The sequence below is a fragment of the Nanorana parkeri genome, unplaced genomic scaffold, assembly GCF_000935625.1.
Source record: "Nanorana parkeri isolate BGI_ZX_2015 unplaced genomic scaffold, ASM93562v1 scaffold792, whole genome shotgun sequence".
Lineage (NCBI taxonomy): Eukaryota > Metazoa > Chordata > Amphibia > Anura > Dicroglossidae > Nanorana > Nanorana parkeri.
Genome location: NW_017307060.1, coordinates 252617 through 273663, shown reverse-complemented (window position 1 = coordinate 273663; position 21047 = coordinate 252617). Strand labels below are relative to the sequence as shown.

At 40.1% G+C, this 21047-nt stretch overlaps 1 protein-coding gene across 1 annotated transcript in view; it reads right to left on the bottom strand.

The window, feature by feature from the left end:
- Window positions 1-21047, bottom strand: part of LOC108793933 (mucin-2-like) — a 147204-nt gene that overhangs the window by 14612 nt on the left and 111545 nt on the right. The window contains exons 49-57 of the mRNA XM_018564895.1: window positions 15511-17219; window positions 8247-8421; window positions 6160-6407; window positions 4363-4546; window positions 3179-3377; window positions 1966-2141; window positions 1369-1438; window positions 1136-1248; window positions 80-111 (exon numbers count right to left, since the gene is read on the bottom strand). Coding sequence (XP_018420397.1) covers window positions 80-111; window positions 1136-1248; window positions 1369-1438; window positions 1966-2141; window positions 3179-3377; window positions 4363-4546; window positions 6160-6407; window positions 8247-8421; window positions 15511-17219 — 2906 coding nt within the window. The remainder of the gene's footprint in view (window positions 1-79; window positions 112-1135; window positions 1249-1368; window positions 1439-1965; window positions 2142-3178; window positions 3378-4362; window positions 4547-6159; window positions 6408-8246; window positions 8422-15510; window positions 17220-21047) is intronic.

Below are 21047 nucleotides of genomic sequence, written 5' to 3'. Positions count from 1 at the left end.
TAAGCTATCAGCCAGAAAAAAAAAAAATGAAATCATAGACATTTTATGGAAAATGACAGGTATAGATCTAAAAACATACCTTTCGTGGCACATTGTCTGGCCCAACACATCCTGAAAGAGACAATAATTTCAGCAAATTTGTTCCATTATCAACTCTTCATAGGTTCACTGTGCTATCATATATTATGCTAGCATATAACTGTTTTACCTATGTGTGTGCACCTTATAGACATTTCTGTATCCTCCTGCAGTAAACAGTATAATGTAATTTGTGTAATTTTGAATAAAAGCTAACCACCTCCCCAACAAAGACTATTACCTTGACATGTATCAGACATATGGGATCGCTAGTATACTTATAGCTATCCTATCCTATAGCAGAGATGTGCGAGCATGCAGACACCCTACTTTACTAATGCCAAAATGAACAGTAACATGCTGAAATGCATTTCACCTGCATTAATCTCCTTTCTGTTACCAGTGGCGCAATATTTCTGGTTACTTGCTGGTCAAGCCAAGGCATAGGTCAAAACTGGTGTGACTGGTGTGTGTCAAAAAGGTCTCCCCCCAAAACCGGATAGAGCCCACTCTTCGTAAAAGGAATTTTAGGGTGTCTCCGTTACTCTTGGCTAAACATCAGCAAGAGGATTGAGGGAACTGGACATTTATGTTGATGAGTTTGTTCTAATGGTATTATTATTATTTTTTACACTCCGCTTGCAATATGACGACCCCATTACCTTTTCAAATGGGGAAGGTAACTTACAAAAACTTTTTTACATTTTTCACTCCTCCTAGACTGTGTAGTTACAGAAAAGCCCAGAGCCCATCTGTAGTAAGCTGATATTTGGAGAGTTTTAAGTTGTTTAACTGAAAACTAATAATACATAAATAATGGAACTAATAATAACTTTTGAAAGCTACAAAAAAGTTTTATATGAATACAATATGGATTAAACTTCCTCAAGTCATCCTTGCACAAGGCATATTCTTAGGGGGTGCACTTTTACTCTAAAGCAGCTTGTAATGCAGAAGTCATAGATACAAATGCTGGCTGATTAGGTGTTCAGATAGATGCCTTCTTGTTTGTGTGGTTCAAGAAGTAAAATAAAATAGAAAAGTACAGATTCCTTACCACAAGTAGATACACAAACATCCACAGCAAGATTGAAGGGCTTGGTACCCAGAGGACAGAAGCATCCTTCAACCATACGTTTATCATTCTTCATTTGCTCAATCTCTTCCGGACTGAAAGATAAGCAATCATGAATCATGTATCTTGTGTGCAGTAGCAAAGTATTTACAGAAGATGAAGAACATCCACAATAAAAATCGGTTTCCTCTAAAATATTGGTATTACACACTTACGTAGTTTGGCATGTCCTTGGTATGGCTGGGCCGCATGCATTGTAGACTTTGTGTGAAGGGCAAGTAAGAGCTGTAAGAAACATGTTTAGGATATTTTTTGTTAATAAGTTAAAAAAATTATAGTAATATAACATTCATAGTTTTTTGTCACTAGCTGAAAAAACAAATCCATATAGCTGCACAATGGCACTTTTCCCATACTATGTGTCAAATACACTAGAAGTTACTCAGAAGCTGGATGAATTGAGAAGTGTAAGGTAAAGAATGAGTTTGCCTAATTACTCCCTCCTATCTTAAGTGTAAACTGAGAGAGGTAAAACATTTCTCCAATTGGTAAATGTCCCCATGGCAGTGCCCAGCTTCCCATGACTTGCGATTGATATAGCTTGCCTAATAGACCTACAAATAGCCAGAATTGAATGACAAGATTTCCCTCTACCCCGCCCCATAGATTTTAGTAGAGTTTACCATCACTTCGAAGAAGAGTCACTGTTCACGAACAGAACCTGGGCAGATTCACTCATCCCAAGTTATAAGTACAAATCATGCAATAAACTGTTTAGTGTCACAGAACAAATAAATAAAAAGAGAACTTACAACATTCTGAAACTTTATCTCTCCATTGAACACAAACTCCGTGTTCAGAACAGAGTTGAGCGTATTGCTGCAGACTACTGCATTCTATGTTGGAGCTCTGTACATGGCAACTGTCATAAACACAAGCTTGGTAGAAATTTGCTGGTGGCAGAGTCTTGTGGCATTCCTGGAATGTCCTTTAAAAAAGAATACAGAAGAAGGTTTAAAGAATGATTCTGGTTTATGAGAAAATGTGATTATTCTATTTGCATACTGGTATGATATTGGCTTAGTTAAAAAGTAAAATAAAGTAAGTGCCCTTCCTCCAGTCAATTCTACCCAAAGTTTTCAATGAAAGTTACAGTTTAAAGAACTCTTGCTGTGCTCTCCCTAAAGAAAATTGCCTTCCCAGAAATCCTGCTTCAGTGGTGCACCATGTAACAAATGTGCATTTGTAAAACAATAACGACATGTATTAAAAATGCATAAACCTAAAATATATAACTACAATTGACCTTAAACCATTATCCTTTCACTCTTAAAGAGAGCCTGTCACCAAGCATTTGTGTTTTTTCATTTGTTTAGCTGAATTCATAAAATTGGTAAATTGAGAGACAAATTGTGAGACAAGTGCTTAAACTGTTCCTACAAGGTCATACAAGTATTCACAATAGCAACATACAAAAAGATGGTGCCTGTACCCTGCATATACTTTTGCTAATCATTTTCTGTGCACATGAGGCACACCTTGATCCTGGAAGCATGCTAAAAAACCAGATCCTGACTTCAGTGCTAAATCCTCTCCCCTAACTAAGCCCTCCCTCACAGCTAATCCCTCTCCCATAGCTAAGCCCTGTCCTTGTCATTTAACAGCCTAACGCCAAAAGCCTCTACTAGCTAATACATTGTTGGTTGGGTTAGAGCTGCATCTCCAGTAAGGAGAGGGCTTTAATTCTTTTTTTTAAGCATGTACTTTTTATTAAAGTATTCAAAGAGTACAAACATTGTCTCGAGACAAAAACTCGAATGCAGATATACAAAACAGGACTAGTTTCAATCACTAAACAAACAGTCTTTATAAAGGTAGACAGATAACTACTCCATATGAGGGCATTGTTCGTGAAGGGCTTTAATTTAATAATGTGTCAGAGTCACTTTAAAAACAATGAGTGCAATTTGAAAAAATTGTTTTAAAATTCTCTGTTAGAGATATTTAAAAAAATAAAATGCTTACTCTCCCAATATGAGCTCGCAGAGTGGAGAAGGTTTGCAAGGAGGCCCAGTGACTTTGGGGGGAACTGTGGGCTTAATCCTGCCACATGTAGGTTTTCTTGGATCAGCTACAACCCAGGTATCCGCCATAATTTCACAGTTTGATGCAATTTCACCGCTACTTGTCAGGCAGTCATCAGTTCGATTGTTTGTACAAGTACCTAAATAAGAAATATACAGTCAGGTAAAATGTCACATGTATTTGTGTAGTAATGATAAGATATGGTGCAGAAAAGTGCCCTTTGTTCTTTTTATAAAATTGCAGTTTACTTGTACTGTAATCTAATGAACCTTTATCTTTATGTGACCCTGGAAACCTTTTAGCTAAATAACAATAAAAAAAATAACAATAAGCAAAAAGTCACAAGCAGAATACAATTCACATATCTCTGTTTCATTTCTCAGTTTTTACACAGATTGATATCAACTAACCAGATTTATTATATTTCAACATATGCTTTACATGGCCGTAAACTGGAAAATTATATGATTAATAACTATGACTTCAAATTAACATAAAATATGTGCCACAACAATTTACATGCCTGTAGCAGCATTATATCTGCATCATGTGCATGATTTTTCCATATATGGCATTAGTGGAAATATGCTTTTAGAGACTTTTTGGTTGATAAATACGTTTTGCTGTGTAAAAATCCACACGCACCTGGTGCGTGTGTGTGTTTAGGTTAGTAAATCACCCCCAAAGTGGTGGAGTGGTGGGCTTAATCTAAACAAAATCTACTAAAAGGAGCTCTTGTAAACCCATTTTCAACCTCTACACCATCACAGTACAAAATGTGGCATTATTTCTGAGAAATATTGCTATAAAAATACTATTGTATATGACTTCAAGATAAAAGTATAGCTAAAACTCAATTAGGAACATGTTCAATGTTGAACTTGCTAATGACCACTAGATAGAAAATCTGCAGAAGTTTTAATAATTTTGTCTTAAGTTCCAACACACAATCGCACAAATTTGGTTGAAGCACTGCCTCTTTCACAAAGATGTTTGGGTTTGGAGCTGTTTTTTTTGTAAACGACTCTCAGGAAAAGTAATAAAATTACCTCTCCCTCTGATAACCTGAAAAAAAAAGTTAACAATAATCTATTTTGCAAATATAGATCACAACAGAAGCTTACCACACTGTCCTTGGGTATTGTGTCGGAAAAGACGATATGGGAGTTTGATGGAGAAGGACATGCCGTTGTATGTGATATTAACGCCTACTTCTGGGATTTCTACCACATAATTGATACCAGATCTATACACATTGACCCCATACTTCTTATAAGGGGTTCCTACAACTTCTTCGTTTACAACAACCTAGGGTCATCAGGACAAAACAAGACATTAAGGACATTTTTCAATAGAGTTGTCAATAGTAGCTGTATAAAGCTTTGCAATCTAGTGTCTAGGAGGAACTATCCTGCAAAATAATTTTCTCTGTTAGCTTCTAGTGTACCTTTGGAGACTCAAAGTGAGAATCTCTTTGGTTGACCTGAACAAGCAGAACATTCCTTCCTTCAGACATTTAAGGCATCTATATCCTTGCACATTTGGTAAACTTTAGTTTCTATAAAGGATGTTCTAAATGAACAATGAAATGGGTTCTATGGTTATCATGGTTGTCATCTGTTTTAGGCTAAATTAGTTTTCTGTTTATCAGTACTGGTATTAAGTGCTGAATCGGTGAGAGTATTTGCTAACTGCTGTAAGCTTAAAGTGTATTTGTAGCTAAAATATTTTTTTTTTTCAGTTTTGCCTAGAGTAAGGAATGGTTAGACTACTCATTCCTGATTTTTCTTTTTTGCTGTCTGTATTTGCTTAGGGGGATTTCTGAGGAAAAAATTAAATCTATCCATAGCTCTCTATATAAATGGCCCATAGATATATGTCACTGGAACAGGTGTCCTCAATGGGAGATTTCCCTTCTCCTCCTGATTAGGGATGAGCCAAACACCCCAGTGTCCGGTTCGTATTTGAACCTTCGAACGGCCGAAATGTTCGAGTACGAACTCGAACTCAATGCAAGTGTATGGGGGTTGAATGTTCGACCCCCATACAGCTGCCGGTACATGTAGGAAAACTGTGGCTGCAGCGGCCTGTCCCCCTTCAAATCCCCGCTGCTCTCCGCGCCTGTGTTGGCGGAGACACAGACCGCTGCATGCCTTCGCTGCCCCCCTTACCTCCGCTGCTGTCCCGGCCTATGGTCCCCTGGTCCATCCGCTGCTGTTCCGGCCTCCGGTCAGGCCCCTCCTCCGCTGAGCCCTGATTGGGCAAAGTCTTGCACCTGACCTGTGGGCATTTTGCATTATGGAATGTCTGCGGTCGAACACACCGAGAGCATCACATAAAGTTTGGCGTTCGGCGAGCGCTCAAACTGCCAATGTTCGATTCGAACTCATGTTCGAATCGAACACTCGGCACATCCCTACTCCTGATCTGGGGACACCTTTCCGTCCTGGGGACAATGGTCATCAAGACAAACAGAGGATGAAAGTCATTACGGACACAGATATCAAAAGTGATAGAGGTTCTCACACTTGTCCATTTAGCCACTCTATTCAAAAACTTTACAAAATTTTAGGTTTTAGATACACTTTAAGCTATCAATTGAGGAATAATGGCTAGCGACTCTCCATATTCTTCAGAGAAATCTACTAATCAGAAAGTTTGAAATAGCAGGAAAATCCCGCTTGAGCTAGGATTCCATTACCCATAAAATATCTTGGGATTGCGTTAAGATTTTGCAGTGTTTTGTTAAATAAAAGGAGAAAACTCTTATTATGTAAAATGATTACCTTGTTCCACCTTTATTTGGTAGGAAATACAGGTGATTTGCATTACATATAAAATTATTGTTAGTTTCCACTAAATTGTAAGTGTAGTAATGCTGAATATTCAACCAATATAATTAAAACATATGGATATACTACCTGTAAGTTGATAGGCACCATGGTCTTTGCTGCAATGCGTATTGTCTGAGTTTCATGGCGGACAATGATGTCACGTGGACAAGATACTCGGTCCTGAGCTCCACAGTCATAGTTATCAATATATATTCCAAAATTATCAATCTTTTTTGTAATCTCTTCCACCAGAGTATAAGTGCAGCTGCCTTGATAGCTATAGTAGGTGCCATCAAATGTGACATAGTGGGGGTCACCCCAACCAGTGCAAACACCTAGATGACAGAATGAACGTTTGCAATTATCAACTGGCTGTTTACCTTTTTGCATGACATATAACCATTTCAATTTTTTCACTTTATTCATTATTTTTAAATCTTACATTTGATAAATTGTAAATCTCAAATCTCAAATATACATCCATTGCACTTAGATGTATTAACATGTTTACACAATCTTATACCTATTCTACAGTTATACAGTACATTATATGCTTATCACCCATCAGAATGATATTACGATTTTATAACCGATGTATCAGTCTAAATTGTGCTAATCATAACAATTTTTCTTTACCTGTGATTTTACCCTATGTTTTATAATTCTTATGGAATGTAAACATTGATACATTTTATGACTATAAAAAATTACTCGGTTTTATTTAAATTTTAACCTAATGAAGGGGGGTTTGCGTTTAACGCTCTTAACACGTTGGATGCCAACTAATAGTGTACTCATTTATTGTGACAAATAACAATTATATCTGCATGGCCCCCTGCTGCACCACACCGCCTCGGGGACTTTGCAGTATAACAGCAGACACTAGATGGCTAGCAGACACTAGATGACTAACGATCTGACCCGTTAACAAAGGGATGCCATACCTGAGACAGCTCCCCGCTCTTAATTAAACATCAACTGCATAGATTGCGCCTCAAGGACCCCAATATCCTGCCAGGCTGCAGCGACATTAACAATAGAACAAAACAAACTTCAGTCAGACAATGCAAAAATGCTGCTTCCATGCTGCTGACTCCTTCTGGATCTGGAACTTTCTTCCCTGAGGGATCCGCCTACACTCCTCCTCTCTGCAATCAGGTAAGTGTCCCATCTTAACCTCCCTTATTGCTAGGGACAAATTAACCCTCGCAGAACCCCTTTTGCCTTTCTAAACCCCTGTCATGTAGGCCTTACACAGACGCCTCCGTCTGCTGTTCCAGGCCTGTCTGGTATGACATTTCTCTGGGGTAACTTTGTCATTGTTTTGGTACCTTAGTACAGTGGTCCCCAACCCCCGGGCCCGCGGACCGGTACCGGTCCGTGGATCAAATGGTATCGGGCCGCCCAAGGAACATTAAATTATTTCCATTTTATTTACTGTGGTGTACTTCTCTCGGGTTTGTCTGACTTCCAGGACGAGAGGTTAACCGGGAGCTGAGAGACGTCACCTGAAGCCGCACCAATACCGCGCATGCGCAAAATATCGTGATATGCAGTGGGCGGGTGCATTAGCTAGTTTGCTATTGGCTATTGCAAAGTGCAATAGCCAATAGGAATCTAGCTATGCAATCGTATGCCTTTTTTTTCTTTTCTGACTGACGGTCAGGCCGCGGCTCCCGATGTCAGAAAAAAAAACGATCGCAGGGAAAGGTTTAATCTACTCGATTGAGCAGATTAAACCTTTCCGGTAAAAAGTGTTTATCTCCCGGCCGGGATGTGTACTCACCGGCCCAAGCAGCTCCATCGGGTAAAGAAGGGAAGGGGGAGGAGTCCAGTGACGTCACGGACATTGAAATCACCGGACTCCTCCCCCCTTCCCTTAGTTAGCCGACAGCCACTTGGGGAAGGGAGGAGGAGTCCAGTGACGTCGATGTCCGTGACGTCACCGGATCTCCGAGGGAAGACCCGAGGGATTAATCGTTAATTTCCGCAGCCCTACAAAAAAGCACCTTAAATTTACAAACAAATATTGTGGGGCTTGTGTTTGGATCCCAGATGCTTGGATGCCTTAGTATTATTGCACAGTCAAACACCAAAAAAACACAGATTGTATGTTTGTATTAAATAGATAGGTCAAAAAAGTTACTGAAATTATGCAAATGAAAAATACTTACAGTCACACTCCCAATGCCAGCAACATAGGTCATCATCTAGTACTTGTACTGGTGCGAAACCGCTGGCACATTTTATTGGAGGTGGAGGGATACACTTGAGTTCAACTATCTCTACTGTGTTGTTTTCAAGACATCTAGCCATGGTGCAGTTACACAGCATCCAGGTTTCATTATGCTGGAGAAACAAAAGGACCCAGAATTGTTACTGTCAGTAAAATATTCCTCACAAAACTGTTTGCTATAATATACCACTGTGCTGGATAATATCTGCATGACTTGTTTATGTTTTTGCATCATCCATTGGATACAGGCCAAGGATACTAGGCCAGGATCCACAGCCATATAATACATATGTGTTGATTTAATAAATGACCCAGGACTATTCACTTATCAAAGTAAATATTAATTTGGAAAATCTCCACGGAGCTTATTGTTATAAGGTTAATCTGTGTTCACTTCAATGATCCAAACGGGTGCTAGCAGAAAATAGGGTTTTTGTATTTACTGTAAAATCATTTAATTTGAAGTCTATTGAGGGCAAATGGTAGGATTATTAGACAACTTGGTTATGCTGCCACATAAGGACTGTAAACAAAAAATCTGTAAACTAGCCTCACACACACACACACACACACACACACACACGCATACATCAGTATGCGTCAGTATTTTGCTTAAGCATAAGAGGACTGGGAACTCTGTTCCTAAATGGACTTTGAGAAAGAGACTTTGCAGTAAGTAATAAATCCTACTGTCTCTATTGTTCATTTAGGGACACGGGATTCTAAACAACTGAGACATCCAAAATCAGTCTAAAGAAGGGTGGCATCACAGGCTAACAGGCATGAGAGGCTGAGACACCCACCTAGTAAAACTCAGAGAATGTTTGAACAGAGGACCAGGTAGCAGCCTTACAGATCTGGCGCCAAAATACAGCAGAAGCCCCCACAGTTTTAAAGTCTTTTAAACAGGATAGTCAATACAGAGATCTGACCCTTGATGGTACTAAAAGCCAAATGCTGTTCCACACCCAGCTGAGAGAATGAGATAATTCATCGCACAGAGAACTTCCTGGGGTGAAAGCTCTTGGACTCACACCACCTAAAGTATACCTTTCAAGTCTGATGATACACCATAGAGAAAGTGGACTTGCATTAAGCATCTTAGGGATGACTGAGTCTGAATTGCCCATCTCTTAGATCTTGGGTTTCAAAAGTTATACCATTTAAGCTAGCAACTGGGAATAAGGTTGAAAGCAAGTCTGGACAATCTGGATGAGCCCACGGTGTACCTGCAAGTAACTTTAAAATATCTGTGTACCACTCTCTCCTGGGACATTTCGGTGCTGTGAGGACCATCAGAAGGCCCTCTTCCTCAATCCTGTGGGGCAGGTGACAAAGTAGTTTCATGAGAAAAAATGCATAGATCAGAGTGTAGCAATCCCACCGAGCCACTAGTACATTTACTACCTCCACCAGCAGAACCTCGGATCTGGAGACAAACCTGTCTAGGTTGGTGTTAAATCAAGACACTAGGAGATCCCCATCCAAAGTCACCCAAAAACAACAAAGGTCCAGGAACACTTCCTAGTTCAGGAACTACTCCCCCAGATCTAAGAGCTACCGGCTAAGAAAACCTGCCTGCCAAGTTTTCATGCCAGGTATGTACACAGTGGAGATGGCTGGAAAGTACCACTTTGCCCAGGCCAGAACAAACTCAAACTCTCTTCCCCCAATGAGCCTTCTTGCTCCTCCCTGATGCTTAACATACATCACTGCTGGCATTGCTTGACTGGGTCTAAACTGGATGCCCTGCCAAAAGATTGGTCCAGTACTAAGAGTGGCCTGTTTAAAGACAAGAGACATTTTTTCCATGACAACCGAGTATTCAGCTGTGGAACTGAGCAAAAGCAACTGTTTTCAAGTCAGCCACTATCAATGGGATCAGTGGGATAGCCCACCAATTAACCCAAGATATTAACGGTGTACAGAAAAAGTGGATATGTGTATATAGCAAGCACATGACGTTCAACAGTTCAACGTATGGGCTATCTGTTCCATGTGATTCTGGACTGCACAGTAGACCCTGAGAGTACAAACATGAACCAGGACAAAGATTTGAGCTGTTTGTTTGTGGGGTCCATAAATAAGAGAGCATCCTCCACTGCAAGGGTAGTCACCATGTTGAAACAACAGTGTCTACTGATGGGGGAGTAGACCACTTCTGCAGAAAATGTCTCTGCCGAATGGTAGGACATAATGAAGAGCCTAGGAGGGGGAAACTGTTTGAGGTGTTTCCAGTTCTTATACATAAAATCATTAATATGTGGTTGTGGTTAAGAGACCAGCATGGCCTATAGCAGTCAAGGCCTGTCAAAGAGCAAGTTCCCTCCGAGCTGGGGGTGATAGCAGCAGCCTGCGAGTACTCTGGGGAGAGATCCTCACCTAGAGACAGCGGGGATTTAGAGCTAGAAAGAGAGTCATCCACCAGCATGCCAACAACAATCAAAAAAGCTTCCCAGTCCTACTCAGACACATCAGAAAAGGGTACAGACTGTTTTTTAGAGGCCTATACAATCAGTGGTAGTCACCAGATACAAAGAAACATGGAAGATCAGCATCAGAAAAAGACCAAGTGGTCCATACAGTCTACCCTTTTTTAACAGTGGGATTTTGTTTGCTTTTTTTTTGGTATTCTTTTTCTAATCTTTTTGTTTGAGTACAGACCTACAGTATCACTATTCCAAGCATGTTTAAATTCACTTACTATTGAGTGACTCATTACCTCTGCTGGAAGTCTAATCTAAGCATCCACTACTCTTTCAGCAAAATAAAAGAAATTACTTTCTAAGGTTAGTTTTGAACCTTCTTCCTTCTAGTTTAAGGTCATGTCCCTGTGTTTTTAATCTCAGAGTCATATAGAAAATACTGCCCTCCTGAACCTTATTCATAACAGGGCCATGTTACAAACACTTCCAGGAATAACCACTCATTTTAACTCCTTTGTGTCATCAGCAACAAGGCATACCTTACCCACCAAACCTTCAGTTACATCACCTACAAACAGATCAAAGAGAACAGGATGTAGTAGAGAAACCTTTTGTACACTATTAGGGACATACCTCAGTTGAAAATAAACCCCATTTACAACTACACTCTGATATCAATCTTATAGCTGAGTATCCAGTGATCCAACCAATGGTTAGGTCAAGGTTTCTACAACTTTATAAGATTGCTATGTAAAACCATATTGAATGCTTTGATAAAATGAAAAAAGGCTCCAAAGCATGTGTGCAGTGCCTCCTTTAATGGAAGCAGGAACCTGAGAAGCACTAGAGCACTAGAGTCAGCTGCAACTGCAGAGCACTGCCCCATGCTTAGAGTCAGGCATAGCATGACCGCAATAGAAGAACAAGCTCAGGGTGTGTGTTTTTTTTTAAATTTGTCTCACAAGTCCTGTTATTAGCAGGGTTATTCACAAAAGAGTGAAGAGTTTGGAGAAGGCAGGAGAAGTGAACAATCTAGGACAACAAAGCGGAACTGGAAAGTGATTTGAATTGGAAAATCTTTCCAAATCAGCTATTTTGGCCTAGATTGTTCACTTCTCCTGCCTTAGTGAATAACCCCCTAAGTATTTAAAGTGTACTTAGCTTTACCTTATTTACTAAACAAAGTAAAAATGAATTACTCAAAGTGAATATTATTTTTTTTAAGTGAACAGTCACTACTCCTTAAGTTATTCAACCACAATAAGTTTTACAATTCTAGATACAGTAAGTGGTCTAAAATAATATTCCATTGATCTCAAGGAAATGCCCTGTCGTTATTTTTTTATTTCAGAATGTTTATTATATCAAAAGGATCTGTATATATCAAAGAAAAATAACATTATATACTACACACATATTGTATCTTAAAGAAGTACTAGTATAATTTACAAATGCATATAGCCCAACTCCCACTACATGTGCAGAAATAATTTACACTATTTTAGGTGCCCTTATGAGCGCTGTATACTGTTCTTTTCCATTTATAAAAGATTAAAGAACTTAAAAAAGGTTAATTTTATATAACCAAAAATCATACCTATAACAGTCATAAACCCAGATAGCAAGCAACTGAGCTGCAAGTTTGAAAATGACTTGCTAAACTATTGCAGACTTGGCAAGCTTCCCAATTTTGTTGCACAATTACAGCAAGTCTGCATTGCAAGTCTCCAGACCCAGACCAGTGAGCTTGCAGAGCTCTTGCTAAGACCTGCAAGACTCTTGCTGTAGACTTGCCAAGCAAATTTGCCACAAATTCAAAAAGTGTCAACTAGAACTTGTGCTGCAAGTGTTCTGCAAGTCTACAGCTTGCCAGGAATGTGTATAGCAAGTTAACAAGAATTACAATTTAACCCTGCCACTTGTTTGTGGCAAGTTATCCTTGCAATCTGGGAACTTTTATATTAGCCTATCATGCGATTGGCCATTTTAGGCTAAATTAGGCTTACTAGAAATAACGTATTGCTTTCTTCTATAAGGACAGTGGTCAGAAAGTCAGCTGAGTCTGAGTAATGCTAAAGCACACAAAGACATTTTAACCACTTCAAGACCAGGTGTTTAGACCCCCTTCCTGGCCAGGCCATTTTTCAGTATTCAGCGCTTCGGTACTTTAATTGACGTTTATTCCGTCATGCAACGCTGTACTGAAATGAATTTTATACCATTTTTTGGGGACAGAGAGCTTTCTTTTGGTGGTATTTAACTATATTAAGGAAAAATTATTGAAAATTTAGGGAAAAAAACTTTTTTTTTCCATTATATTAGGAAACAATGATTATTACACATATTTTTGGTAAAATATAAAAGACGGGGTCACCTCGGGTAAATAATTGTAGAAATTTCACTAGCTTCCCCATACAAACGATCCGCCAGGTCTATAACCGGCGGATCGCTTGTATATAAACGCTGCCTGTTTTCAAATATTGGTATTTGCCGCTCGAGCGCGGTTGGTGGTTTGCCCGCTCAGATCTGGAGAGCTCCTGGCCGGCGTTTTTTTTACGGCCGGCCGGGAAGTGGTTAAACAAATGTGTGCTCACAGCTCTGTGACCCCATAGGTAAGACCTTTTCTGCTTCCAGCGTGATGTTCTGCAACAGAAAATCATGAATGCTACGACAAGTTTTGTGCGTGGCATGTAACCCTGCTGAACAGGGAATGCCTATTAATCTCATCTAACATCAGTACCTGAGATCACAAATGCTCTTATTGGCAGAATGGGCACAAAAAAGTAGTAGAAACATACTCCAACATCTTGTGGAAAGCCATTTCCTGAAAAGTGAAGGCTGTTAAAGCTGTAAAGAGAGGGGTAACTATAGTAATGACCATGGTTTGGGTTAAAAAAAATTTCAACCAGCTCTTACAGGTGTGATGGTCAGGTGCCCACAAGCTTTAGGCCATGTAATGTATCTTTATAGTGTATATACAACTGTCAATGTAAGTATTTAAGTTGGAAGTTATATAAACTAAGATGTAATTATAGTGGACCTAGCATCAAGTATATATTTTATATGCAGGCCATTCACATCTATATTTTAGGTGCGATAAGGGATTCCTGTGCCAAGAACTTCCTTCAGCAGGAATCGCTAATCTGCCATTTACAAATGACAGCTGTCACCCATTCAATTTAACGACGGGTGACAGATTATTTCTGTATCCCCTGCTGTTAAAGCATATGAAAATGTAGTGGCTGGGTGTTATGGTAAGCTCAGAGTACCTGTCAGGGTTTACCGTTCTCCTCTGAGAATCCCAGCTAGGATTTCCGGAAGATCCGCTACTACCTCTAATGGATCTCATAGGACCCAGGCCAGTATGGCTAATAATAGCCTCAGATTTCAGACCAGGACATCCAGTGTACCCTGAGGTGAGGCTGGGTGTGTCGCCTCTGATTCTGAGAGGTATTTAAGCATTAGCTCTGCAAGGAGCTGGTGCTGTGTCTTTTTGCCTGCTTCCTGTTTGTAAAAGAGCTTAATACTTCTGTTGTTTTCTCGTTGCTGACCCAGACTGTATGACCCTTCTTCGCTTGCTGCCTGCCCTGATCTTCTGCCTGGACCCGACTATGCTCTTGTCTTCTGCGTTTATCCTCTGATTACTCGTTGCTGACCTTGGACCATCCCGACCACCCTCTGCTGGCCGTCTGCCTTAAACTCTGCCTGGATCTGACTATTGTCTCCTTATTGGAGCCCTCCTGTTCTCATCCATCCCTTGGCAGGGCAACCCTGGGAACCCTGACCTGGAACCAGCAAGCAACCAAGCCCATCTCCACCATCAGGAACTCTGGTGAACACCGGTTGGTACTTAGACTCCACCCCTCAGGTAAGCTCGTGTCACCCGCCAGGGGCTGTCACCCTAACACTGGGTTTACATCTACTTTAACAAACTATGCTTGAGTTCTTCAAATTGCAAAGCTGCCTGTGTACACCAAAAAATGTTTTTTTAAGGACCAATATCTCCCCACAACAACTGATTGATAGCTCTTCAATTGTCAACACCTTAGATACTTTCTTCTATGTATTTATTGATTTATTTTTGCATGGTTTGAAAGAAAAAGAAAATGGGTGCAAGAACAGTGTGCACCTAAACCACTTCACATTACATCACACAAATTCACCACACCCCCTATCCCCATAGTTTAAACCAAATTCAGGCATACACCAGTTATTCTATTGTTCCTGATTAAAACTCTCCTGCTGCTGGACAATTTTAAACAGTTTTGTCCTCTGCAGCATCTGCATTCTTGTAGTAAACTCCAGCCTGTGGTCTGTGTCTCTAGTAAATTGTTCCTAGCATTATTCAATACATTTCTCTCGAGTTCAGGCTGTTATGTACCCACCCCCAGCCTGTGCCTGGACAGTAAAAGAATGATTGATTGGGTGATGAGCTCATCTCTTTGTCATTCTGCGTTCTCCTCCAATCAGAATGCACATGAACTGTTTGGCTCCTTGAGCTGTGTCCGCTTCCACTATGAGCTCTGCAGTGCAGGGACTACAAGAGGCTGCTGTCTTGTCAAATTTGAATAATTACACTGCTTGCATTGAAAATACCTATAATAATGCATTACAAATTACATAACTGCATTCATGTGTTTTTTTTATATTTGCCTAGAGGTCAGCTTTAATGTATTATTAGTCTTCAATCAAGAATAACAAGACACACAACTCTAGTAGGTTTGCAACATGCATATTTAAATATTTCAAGATATTTTAGGCAAAGAAATTGCTTACCTCGCGAAAAGGTTCAAATGGGCAGCCAGGTGGTGGCGGAGTTTTAGGGACTGTAGATGGTGTAGTATGTGTTGTTTTTGTTGTTGTGGTGGTGGTGGGGGAAGTGGTTTCTGGGGTTATTGTGGATTCTGTTGTAGGACTGGTCCCTGGTGGTGTTGTAGGTTCAGGTGTAGTTGTGGTGGGTGTTGTTGTTGTGGTGGTAGTGGTTTCTGGGGTTGTTGTGGATTCTGTTGTAGATTCAGGTGTAGTTGTGGTGGTGGATTCTGTTGTAGGACTGGTTCCCGTTGGTGTTGGAGGTTCGGGTGTAGTTGTAGTGGGCGTTGTTGTTATTATTGTGGTGGTAGTGGTTTCTGGGGTTGTTGTGGATTCTGTTGTAGATTCAGGTGTAGTTGTGGTGGTGGATTCTGTTGTAGGACTGGTTCCTGTTGGTGTTGGAGGTTCAGGTGTAATTGTAGTGGGTGTTGTTGTTGGGGTGGTAGTGATTCCTGTGGTTGTTGTGGATTCTGTTGTAGGTTCAGGTGTAGTTGTGGTGGTGGATTCTGTTGTAGGACTGGTTCCTGTTGGTGTTGGAGGTTCAGGTGTAGTTGTAGTGGATGTTGTTGTTGTGGTGGTAGTGGTTTCCGGGGTTGTTGTGGATTCTGTTTTAGATTCAGGGGTAGTTGTGGTGGGTGTTGTAGTTGGGGTGGTAGTGGTTTCTGGAGTTGTTGTGGATTCTGTTGTAGATTCAGGTGTAGTTGTGGTGGGTGTTGTGGTGGTAAATTCTGTTGTAGGACTGGTTCCTGTTGGTGTTGGAGGTTCAGGTGTAGTTGTAGTGGGTGTTGTTGTTGTGGTGGTAGTGGTTTCTGGGGTTGCTGTGGATTCTGTTGTAGATTCAGGTGTAGTTGTGGTGAGTGTTGTAGTTGGGGTGGTGGATTCTGTTGTAGGACTGGTTCCTGTTGGTGTTGGAGGTTCAGGTGTGGTTGTAGTGGGTGTTGTTGTTGGGGTGGTAGTAGTTCCTGTGGTTGTTGTGGATTCTGTTGTAGATTCAGGTGTAGTTGTGGTGGGTGTTATTGTTGTGGTGGTAGTGGTTTCTGGGGTTGTTGTGGATTCTGTTGTAGATTCAGGTGTAGTTGTGGTGGTGGATTCTGTTGTAGGACTGGTTCCTGTTGGTGTTGGAGGTTCAGGTGTAGTTGTAGTGGGTGTTGTTGTTGTTGGGGTGGTAGTGGGTCCTGTGGTTGTTGTGGATTCTTTTGTAGATTCAGGTGTAGTTGTATTGGGTGTTGTTGTTGGGGTGGTAGTGGTTTCTGGGGTTGTTGTGGATTCTGTTGTAGATTCAGGTGTAGTTGTGGTGGGTGTTGTAGTTGTGGTGGTGGATTCTATTGTAGGACTGGTTCCTGTTGGTGTTGGAGGTTCAGGTGTAGTTGTAGTGGGTGTTGTGGTTGTGGTGGTAGTGGTTCCTGGGGTTGTTGTGTATTCTGTTGTAGGACTGGTTCCTGTTGGTGTTGGGGGTTCAGGTGTAGTTGTAGTGGGTGTTGTTGTAGTGGTTCCTGGGGTTGTTGTCGATTGTGATGTAGTTGTGATAATTGTTGTAGTAGTTTCTGCAGTAGAGGTTGGTGGGGTTGTGGTGGTTAATGTAGGGCAACTCCAGCTCTCGACATCTATTTTACATTCTGAGCTGCAGATTACTTTGTAGCACCATGTTTCACTGGCTACCCCACTGTCAATTTCACCTAAAGAGGGAAACAAATAAATCCATCAAAAGCAAATTGATTTTACAAAGTCATATTTTACAAACTTGTCTTTCTACAGTTTGATTTAATTACTAGGATTAAAATATTTGTATTGTAAAATATTTGTTTATATCTTACTGGTGGTTGTGGGGAAAATACTTCAGTTTTTAGAATGAACATGTTTATGCATTAGGCCCTAAGTGCAGTCTGATGTTTCATGTGGTCAACCAATTGAAACTAAAGTTACTCATAAACATTAGGTAGTCTTCGATCAATAGCACCAATTTTTGTAGGATTAGACACTCTACACACACCCGAAACGGTGGTAGATCTATTTGGGCTACCATCTTTGAAGGAAAAGGTCAGTGTTTAGGTTGTAATAATTGCAAAAAACTTGCGCTAATGGAAATACTAAGAATAATACAATATGGATAAAAGTTGGATTGGATAAAACTGGATGAAAATAAATAGATAAAAATAAATTGTTCTAAAAGGGTAGTGGAAGCCGCTGAACAAAAGGCACTCAGCCCCTATTAGGATGTGGTATTTCAAAACGTACAGCGCTAACCGTCCTTCAGAGGTGCATATAAGAACTCCGACGTTCAGGTCAGGATTTAACAAGTGCTAAAAAATTAATAATTAATAAAACATTCAGTGAAGGGGTGTGTCTCAAAATATTCAACGTGAATCGGTTGTGTGAACAAATAAAGGTCATAACACATCAAAACAGACAATATATAAACTTATCTAATAAAATGTAATAAACTGTGAATATATGTATCATGTGAAAGTGATTCTTGTTAATAAATAATGAACGTACAAACAATGTGTACCATTTGAATAAAATAAAATAAAATAAAACTTTTTTACGATGTATGTGTGAATAGTCCAAATCTTTTGTAGTTTTTTTAAAAAGTCTTTAAAAAATCCGTAAATGTAAGACACTTCGAGAGTGAAAATTCGGTGCAATAATGTGTCCAACGAAAATCCCAAAAAAATGAAGAAAAAATGAAGAAAAAATGAAGACAAAAATGAAGACAAAATGAAGACAAAATGAAGACAAAATGAAGACAAAATGAAGACAAAATGAAGACAAAATGAAGACAAAAATGAAGACAAAAATTAAGACAAAAATAAAGAACAAAGTGTAAAAAAAAATGTGGAAAAAATGTCTCGAAGTGTCTTACATTTACGGATTTTTTAAAGACTTTTTAAAAAAACTACAAAAGATTTGGACTATTCACACATACATCGTAAAAAAGTTTTATTTTATTTTATTTAAATGGTACACATTGTTTGTACGTTCATTATTTATTAACAAGAATCACTTTCACATGATACATATATTCACAGTTTATTACATTTTATTAGATAAGTTTATATATTGTCTGTTTTGATGTGTTATGACCTTTATTTGTTCACACAACCGATTCAAGTTGAATATTTTGAGACACACCCCTTCACTGAATGTTTTATTAATTATTAATTTTTTAGCACTTGTTAAATCCTGACCTGAACGTCGGAGTTCTTATATGCACCTCTGAAGGACGGTTAGCGCTGTACGTTTTGAAATACCACAGTGTTTAGGTTGACATGTTTTAGTCAGCTTGATCACAGAACAGTTTAAATTAAAATGGAACTATATATCGTGGACCATGTAAAACAATTACTTTATACAGTGCAGCCTGATATTTTTGTAAGGGCTAAGCAACACTAGTTGCTTGCTTTAACTTTAATTACATCTCACCAATATGTTGGAGACACTGGTGTGCTATAGGGTCACTGATTCATATACTTCCTCACTCCGGTGTTCTATCGAAAGCTCACTGTACAGAGCTCACTGTTTCTGAGCACCAGAGGTAGTTAGAGATCTCAATAGAACACCGGATCCTGCAGCTTCCTCCGCCCACCTCAGCTGCCATAGGCTGGGAGGAAGATTGCAGAGCTGCTACTGGCTGGAAGGTGTCCGGCACGGGAGAAGCAGGACACCTGGGACATGAAGGATACATTGCTTTTTTCTGCATTACACTGCTGGCCTGTGTACTCTGCATCACACCACTGGCCTCTGCACTCTGCATTGTTACTGATCTCTGTTCTCTGTGTCACACCACTGACCTGGCGGAGTTAAGGGCGGGGCACGGTAGGGGTCAGGTGGCGCGACTGGTGGCGAGTAACTCTTAAGGCCTGGCTAGTAGCTCAGGACTTGAAATTTTGAGCCCTGTACTAGGGTACTGCAAATCTTTGAGCTGCATATGGAGATTAGTGTTTACCTTAATTTTGGAAGTTACTCATAGAAGTTTTGAACTCATAGAAGTATTCAATATTTGAATATTTTCAATATTCAACATGCTATCTATTGAAATAATGATGGCTTTGAAGAACGGTTCCTATGCCACATTCCACAAGTGTTGGAGTGCATTGCTTACAAGTGCAAACTCTCTTATATTGGTAATTTCATTTTGTATGCTCTGGATTGATTAAAATTGTGAGCTCCTTGTGTGATGGCAGTAACGTTAAGTGAAACAAATGGCTTAAAAAATAAAGGTAAAAAAACTTTTAAAAAAACTTTTTTTTTAACCACTTGCTGACCCAGTGTTTACACTCCCTTCCTGGCCAGGCCATTTTTCAGAATTCAGCGATGCGGTACTTTGACTGACATTTATTCCATCATGCAACGCTTTGCTGAAATTAATTTTGGTGGTATTTAATTAATTCTGGGATTTTATTTTTTACTATATTAAGGAAAAATTACTGAAAATTTTGAAAAAAAAAGTTTTTTTTACATTATGTTAGGAAACAATTATTATTACCCAGTTTTTTGGTAAAATATAGGTAAAAGATAGGGGCACGCCGGGTAAATAGACACCAAACATGTCAAGCCTTAAAATTGCACTTAACGTTATTGTTATCACATAGGGGGCTAAGAAACCCTCTATGTGATAACAAAGAGGATGTGACAGTTATCTTTATGGAGACATCAGGGGTCTCCAAGAACCCCTAATGTCACCTAGGGACCCCCAAAGAAGCTGATGAAGCATAGATCTGCTTTATCAGCTTCTGAAGCTGAAGAGTGACACAAGAATGCGGAAGTGATGTAACATACATCACTTCCGCATTCTGACACCGGAGAGGGGATCGGAGGGAGATCGTGTACCAATCTCCCTCTGATCCCCTCTCACAAAGCCACCATGCTGGTCCTGGGCTCGCACCGAGCACAGCGGAGCTCGGGACCAGCGGAGGGGGGACTGCGGAGTGGGCGCACAGACCGGCACATTATACAAGCGATCAGCCGGCTAAATTTGGGCAGCGCAAGTGGGCTGGGCCAACAGGACGTCTTTTGATGGCCAACAGAACCTCTTTTGATGGCCTGTTACATCCAGGAAGATGCTGACCATTTAATTACAACAGCCGGCCCGGAAGCGGTTAAAGTCCCCTTCCCAGGCACATGCAAATGCAAACACGTGTCAGGTGTGCCTAAGTACAAAAACAACAATTGTGCCACGCATGTTGTGTATTGCCATGAACTCTAGAGTGAGATCAATAATTCTGAACAATCATTTACTGTTAACGCTAAACTAATAACACAAAAAGGCTTTAGGCCTTTAAAGGGTTGCCTAAGGACAATTTTGTTTACTGTAGTTTTTCACCATTTCACACACATGCAATTTTGAAGCTTGATGCATTTGGTATCTATTTACTTTAAGGAGAACTATGGGGTCAGTGTTTTTCCCCATAGTTCTCCTTAGGGTAACGGGAGGACACAAACTAGCATCCTCCCATCACCCTAAGCTCAGTATACCGCGAGCTACAGCTCGCGGTATACTGAGA